At 39.2% G+C, this 7,195-nt stretch overlaps 1 protein-coding gene across 3 annotated transcripts in view; it reads left to right on the top strand.

Moving 5' to 3' along the window:
* dync1i1a (dynein cytoplasmic 1 intermediate chain 1a) overlaps positions 1 to 3,108 on the top strand; it is a 62,908-nt gene extending 59,800 nt beyond the window's left edge. For all 3 annotated transcript variants that reach the window (XM_083523644.1, XM_083523642.1, XM_083523643.1), the window contains one exon: positions 2,370 to 3,108. In XM_083523644.1, the coding sequence (XP_083379770.1) occupies positions 2,370 to 2,480 (111 nt within the window). In that variant the 3' untranslated portion in view covers positions 2,481 to 3,108. The remainder of the gene's footprint in view (positions 1 to 2,369) is intronic.
* Positions 3,109 to 7,195: the final 4,087 nt, after the last annotated feature.

The following is a 7,195-nucleotide window of genomic DNA, read 5'->3' as shown; positions in this document are numbered from 1 at the left end:
GAAAAACATGCATTTCAAACTGAAATTAAAAATGAATTAGTAGCTCAGACTTGCGCATACCTGGGACATGCGTTTTTTGTGTTTTAATAATAATAATAATAAAAAAGCATTAGTTTTCATTCTGCAGCGCTTACTGTATACCTGAGGTGAACCGGGACAAGCTGCAGCTTGAGGGGCAAGCTGCTACCCGTGCATTAAACCCTCTCCGCTCACTATAAGCAGAGGTGGGAAGTAACAAAGTCTAAATACTCCGTTACTGTACTTAAGTAGATTTATCTGTAGATTTATTAGCACTTTACTTCACTATTTATTTTTCTGACAACTTTTTACTTTTACTCATTAAATTCTTTACACGAATATCTGTACTTTTGACTTCTTACATTTTAACAGGCTCGTTAGTTTAGTTTAAATCAATTTGATGAAATTTCAATACTTTCTTATCATTGCACAACATTTTCAGCCCATCAACCTATTTTCTGTCATTGTACGGATTTTTCAATCTACCATTAGTGTATCATTTCCTGGCTATCAAGCACCACAGACGAGGATGGACAGGAGTAGAAACGAGTTTATTAGAGAGACAGCGCATGTAGGACGTTTTGAGACAAGGTGAGGGAGGCGAGATTAAGATGGTTTAGACATGTGCAGAGGAGGGACATGAGGTATATCGGTAGGAGAATGCTGAGGATGGAGATACCAGGATGGAGGAAAAGAGGAAGGCCAACGAGGAGGTTTATGGATGTGGTGAGGGAAGACATGCAGGTAGTTGGGGTAAAAAAGGCAGACGTAGAGGACAGCACCACAGACGTTGGCTACTTTACAGAGCTAACAAGGAGCAAGTCAGAAGACAAGATGTATGGGACTGACATGAATGAGACGTTGATGAGATCAAAGAACAGAGACATTCCTGTTCACCTGATCATCATCTGCTTGTGTTCTGTATGGTAGTTGTTCAGCCTGGATACTTTCATTAGATAACAACATTTAAAATTCTTTTGTTTTAATATATAAATATGATGTGAGGTATCTGTACCTCTACTTAAGTAAAGGATGTGTGTCCTTTTGCCATTTCTGACTATAAGAGGATTTTGCATTAAAGGCCTTGCATGTTTACTAACCTTTTGGGCCATGCACATGTTTGGGATCCATTGCTTTTCTTTACCCACTATTTTAAAACAGCTTCTAGCTTCCTAACCACCACAGAGCAGCGAGCCGCCACGACTCCTGTGTTTGCTGTGCTTGTTTCAGAGACTAGGTTTTGCCTTATGTGTGGGGTTTGACTAATTTTAGTGTGTGGTAATTGGAGAGTGTGCTGGTCGGGCGTGTGGTCTCTCAGGCTTGATGATAATGGTGGGTCATCAATAAACTGACTGAAGCTGAAGGGTTTTATGTTGCAACAGAGTATTTACCAGAAGCTTTTCATAAAGAGTGCAAAAAATGTCTGCAACATGGCCTATGCTATGTAAAGAGACAATAGCAGGGGCACTTAAGTACTTCGGGTCTGCCAGTTCTGTCATGTCATGTTTGAAGTTATTCTGCATCAGTATTTATTTCTACATACACACACACACACACACACACACACACACACACACACACACAAAGGTACATTTTCAAAAGATTTATGGTGCAGTATTTGTGCAATCGCAACACCAGAAAATTCTGCTATTTTGAAATTTAGCCTGCAAATACTTCAGTCATTTAAGCCACAGAACTAAATCAGGTTTGACTCTGGTCTGTTTGTATCCTACAAGAAGTGGACAAGCTGCTTGATGTAGAACAGATTTTGGCCTTGTTGTGTTCTTAATGTTGCTTCTATACTGACACACATGGATTTTTTTTAAAGAGAGGGTTTTTTCCCTCTCTGCCTGCAAGGATTGAATTGTTTGCAATGTTAATAGAACTAATTATTTAAAATAATGGTGTTTTCCTGTTAAGCTCACAAAGGTCAAATTCTTATGATTTGATGAAGACCTCATGCAGCGCTGTTTAGAATTTTTTTTTAGCTATGGCCTTTGGTGTAGATGCAGACATCATCTCCTCCCACCTCTCTACTCCTGCTTAATTACAGCCTGCACATCTCTTACTCTCGCCCTCGGCCTGGGTGGCAGGCAGTCATCGCTTCCCATCTGACTTTCCCGGCAGAATGTGATGGCAAAACCTAATCAGCCTGCCTCATGATCTCTATTCACCATAAATATTCAGCCGAACAACGATCTTTGTTTTTTTCTTTTCCACAAACAGGATGCGCACTTTTTCCCTTCTCCAGTGTAATATCAGTAGTCAGCCTGATGAATCATGAAAGGTCTGTGCTGGTGGTTGGAGGGATTTTAATGTGGTAGTTCTGAAGTTCTCTGTATGGTCCACAGCTGGCATCGGCACACAGCGAGGACTGGACACGCTTCGCTCGCACGCTGGTTGAGATCCGTGCCAACCGAGCTGACGGCGAGGAGGAAGGCCCTGTGGAATTGCCGTCGTAGAAAAAAGTCTCCTCTGACCATCACACTGAAACTGTCCTACATTTATGATAAGTCCAGCACCAATCCTTCAGCTGCTGTTCACCTCGGCTCAGTTCATCACGATATTGTTATTATAGGAAACACATATTAGCATCACCTCGCTTTGTAATTTAATTGTGCAAAGGTCTACTGTTTGCATTCACTTCATCATTTCATTATTAATAGTGTCTGGTTCACACTAATCGAAGGTCTAGCATAGCCGACTGAAGACGAATAGATTCTATGCTGCTACAAGGGTTCATAGTGAAGGCCAAAGAGATTCCTTTGCAACCTGTGATATCTGCAATGCTTGTGTTGTGTGTTGTATGCGTGTGTGTCATTTTTGTATTTATCTCCTGCATGAAGTACAGTAATGGAGTGTGTCTTTAAGCAAATTTATAATTGATCAATATGTAAGAGAGTTTTTTTTGTCAGTTGATGACATTGCGATTCTCTCTGTCTCTCTCTCTCTTTCTCTCTCTCTCTTTTACACACACACACACACACCTTGCTGGTGGAGAACTCAGAGCCTATTTCTAAGTGTGGGATATGTGCTCAATGATTACAGCTAATGTCATTCCCCAAGGTAATAAACTAAAATAATACATGCTTTCAGCAGCAGCAGCTCTCTTATTGAACATGTTATCTAAATCACTGCTATACTTACGAATACTCAAGGTATGTGCACATTGTGTGTGTAGTATGTGTACAAAAAACAAAAGTACTGATAAAGGCATACAACACTAGTTTGTGCTTTAATAACTCGAGTGACCTAGAAACAAGCTGTGGCTGGATTGTTTACATTTATGGCATTAAGACACCCTTGTCCAGAGCGAATTACAATTGAGCAGATAAGGATTATGGGCCTAGATCCTGTGAAAGCAGGGCTTGGTGGTGCTGGGATTTGAACTCATGACCTTCTAAGCAAACATCTAATGCTTTAACCAATGCGCTACTACTTCCCACTTATGCATTGACAATTAGCTTAATTTATAAGATGATTGCCAAATGACCAGAATGGCCAGATTGTGTGGATTTAAACAATAGATGTTGAGGTGTGGTAGTAGCGAACTACTTTCGAACCTAAAAGCTTTCAACCTGGTGTCAGGTGATTGTGATTTCCATGATGTCATAGCTGTCTATGAAGTAGAAATATCTGGAATGGAGAACTGTGTACAAACTGTGAACAAGTTGCTGAGACCTGACTTAATCCATCTTTTTCACATTCCTACACATTTTTATCACTTGAAAAAAAATCCCAGGATAGTTCAAGTCCTCGGCCAGGGAGAAGGGTTTATTCTCTCAATGAAATTTGCTACTCTTTCCAGGAGAAACCTATGGTGTTGATTTTTATTCCATCCACTTCACACTGAGCAGTCTCAGATTATTGTAGCATCTTTCACATAGAGACGAGGCTGTTGAGGTGGTTTAGGTACCTTATAAAAAATCTTACCAGGTTGGCCCACAGGACAGAGTATAAGAGACTCTAGAGCAGACACTGGACCTGCAGTTGGCTTAGAAACATCTCTTAACAAATAAAATCTAATTGTATTTTTCACATACACATTATTACAAAGTGAAATGTTTATTATGACTGTCTAGCATGTAAATAGAAATGTAAAATAGAATATAAAAAATTTATTTTTATGAAAATATAAAGTATTAAAATAATTATAAAAATAAACTATACTATAAAATATATACCGCATTTTTCGGACTATAAGTCGGTACTTTTTTCCCACGTTTTGAACCCCGCGGCTTAAACAACGAAGCGGCATATTTATGAATTTCTCCTGGGTTTTCCCCGGTTTCACAAACTTCAAGCCAAAAAACTGTACCCCATAACATTAGACCAATAAAATTTTCGAACGGAAACGAAAAAACGCACCTCACCTGTGTTCTGAGCTGCACGGCTTCGGGAGAAATAATCCCCGACTCGTCCTTTTTTATTTTTCTTGCAACAGCATTACGGGTTAGTCAAAGAAACTTAGAAATGAGCACCAGAAAATAATAAGGACATATTCCTCGTCTTGAACACACGCAGTAATAGCGGAAAAATGCAGTGCCAGGCTATTCCCAAAATACCGCTCTGCTCCTAAAGGAAGCGCAACATATTTCATTTTTGTAATTAAGGTACAGTTGAAAGTGAAAGTGCTGTCACCGACATAGGAGAGCTGAAATGGAAATTGATTCCAATCCCATAAACAAATACAAAAAAAAAGGTTATCCTAAAAAAAAAAAATTTTAAAAAAGAATAAAAAAAAATTTAAATGTATGTCATGTTTTATAATAGAATTACAGTGTGGAAAAGAGGATAGCAATTTGATGGTGAGTTTTTTTGTCATTTTAGAGAGCACGTACCACTTCACCACCCACACATCAAATCCATACAAATCTACTATAACTTTATAAAACAAAATCATAAAATATATTTTGTGTAATCTTTTGCTTCATAATGACTCATTTCTTAGTACTTTAATGCTGTTATATGCCTGTAATAGTAAAATAGTTTCCAAAGAGTGAACAAGAAGAATAGGCATGATTTGCGCTCGCTCTCTCTCTCTCTCTCTCTCTCTCTCTCTCTCTCTCTCTTTCTCTCTTGTGTGTGTACTTGTGTGTGTGTGTGTGTGTGTGTGTGTGTGTGTGTGTGTGTGTGTGTGTGTGTGTGTGTGTGTGTGTGTGTGATTTCGAACTAATGTGCAGTACTGCCACCCACAGGTGGACTGATTAGCATCAAGGGTGGTCCCGGGGGGGTGTAGTACCTTGAAATCTTGGTAAATGCAATCCAAATTTACTCTGGATACCAGCAAATGTGGCTACGGCTAACCTGGATGCACCGCATCGGGCGCCAGCAGGCTGATTTGAGACATAAGAGGTGGATGTGAGCCAGAGACTTACTGTGGTAGAAAGGGGGGTGGGGTAGTGGGTTGGTAGGGGAGCAAGGTTGAGAAAGAGAAAAGATTTGTGTATCCTGCTGTGTCTCTGCACAAAGCATAAAGCTTCCAAGGAAATAGTCAAGTCATGAAAGTAAATTATTTTGCCTTTCAATCAATATAAATGAAAAAAGGCACGAGTTTCTCTAAAGAACCCATAGAATTGAGTGTACAGTGTATAATCAAGAAAGTAATGAATTCACATGGCATAGCACTGTGTAAAACAATCAGGACACTATAATTTTAAATATTCAGATAATTTTCGAAAGTTTTGAAACAAATGTAGAAAAAATAAACCTAAGTTCTCTTTTTAAACATGCTGAGGCTAGAAAGAGTGCAACATAGCAATTACAAGTTATGCAGTAGAGTCAGATAATCATGCTTCCTTCTCCTGATTGGTTAGATTTTGGTGGTGCATTTGATTTTATTTTTTATATTAACTGTAGGCTAATGTTTTATTGCTGCTGTCTTGCCAAGTAATTGTCAAATCACAGACCCTGCCTTTAAAACTAAGTTTATCTTAGACCTTAAAAGGCATCCCAGTTTTGCAGTCATATGATGTGTCTGTTTCAGTTGCTATATTTCGGACAGGATTTCTGGCTTCACTGTACAACATGACCAAAGGTTAAAACTGGCCGGAATGACTCACCACAATCTGGAAGCGAATACTTGGTATTTAGACAAGGCTGATCAAATATAAAGTGAGCCTTATGTATGTTACCCAAAACTGCTGAATCCACTTGGAAAACAAATCTTGGAAAAGTCGTAATCTTTTTAATGAAGCACACACACAAATAAAGTGATGAAGCCAGTCTCCTATTCGGCCTTCCAAATAGCATCAGTTAGACAAAATGCAAGGATATAGAACTACACTAATCGTGGCCACACATTGTGTGTTTTTATACTAATTCATATTTAAAGATCCAATGGTAAGGGATTGGGTTATGGGCAAGGTCAACTATGATTAAAAAAAATAGTCTCAAGTGTCAATTCAAGACTCCTGAGCTGTAGAGTAGCTCCATTTTTTAATATAAAGGGCAGAACTTTTAGCCCAAATTGCGACAGGCTTGAGGAAAATCCATTCTCCTCAAAAAGTCTCTAAAAAGTGTTTCTTCTTCTAGAAATGCCAGAGACACTCAACGATTCTAGCAAACACCTCTAAAACACTGTATAGTCGCAGTGCTTCATGGCCTAGGAGGGGAAAAAAGGGGCACACTGAAGAGCTTTTAGTGTAAATTCTTACTCTAAAAAGGAAACATGCTCTTCTAGGAAGGAGTCATAATGAAGCCATAATGAGGCACCTGTGAAAATGAAAGTCTTTTATGTGAGGCCGGCCTTTTCTAAAGAGCTATCAATCAGCTTGAGTTTTCCTGACATTTCAGTTCTCTATACAACTATACTGGGTGTCCTGCTCCTTTTGCCCTATTTGCTCTTTTTTTTTTTTTTTTCACCTCCATCTCAGATTAAAAGCCTGCAGAGTCTGGAAAGCAGCCTATTAAGAGGCTATCATCAAGCCCTGAGTTCAGGTGAAAGGGAAAGGGGGAAGAGCAGAAGAAAGAATGAAAGACAAAGAAAGAAAAGGAGTCAGAACTGTCCACTTACTGTTCAGCAAAGTAAAGTCGATGTAGAACCATCAGAGGTCACCATCGTGACACCGAACTGAGTCCAGGTGCTGAACACTCACGCTGTGAAGAAAGAAAAAAAATCAATTTCCTTTAATTAAAGGATCAACAAGCGGACCCTTCAGAGGTCACCTCAATCAGC

Source organism: Silurus aristotelis (genome assembly GCF_946808225.1).
Source record: "Silurus aristotelis genome assembly, chromosome: 21".
Lineage (NCBI taxonomy): Eukaryota > Metazoa > Chordata > Actinopteri > Siluriformes > Siluridae > Silurus > Silurus aristotelis.
Note: the sequence above shows the minus strand (reverse complement) of the source record. Positions and strands in the feature narration are given on the sequence as shown.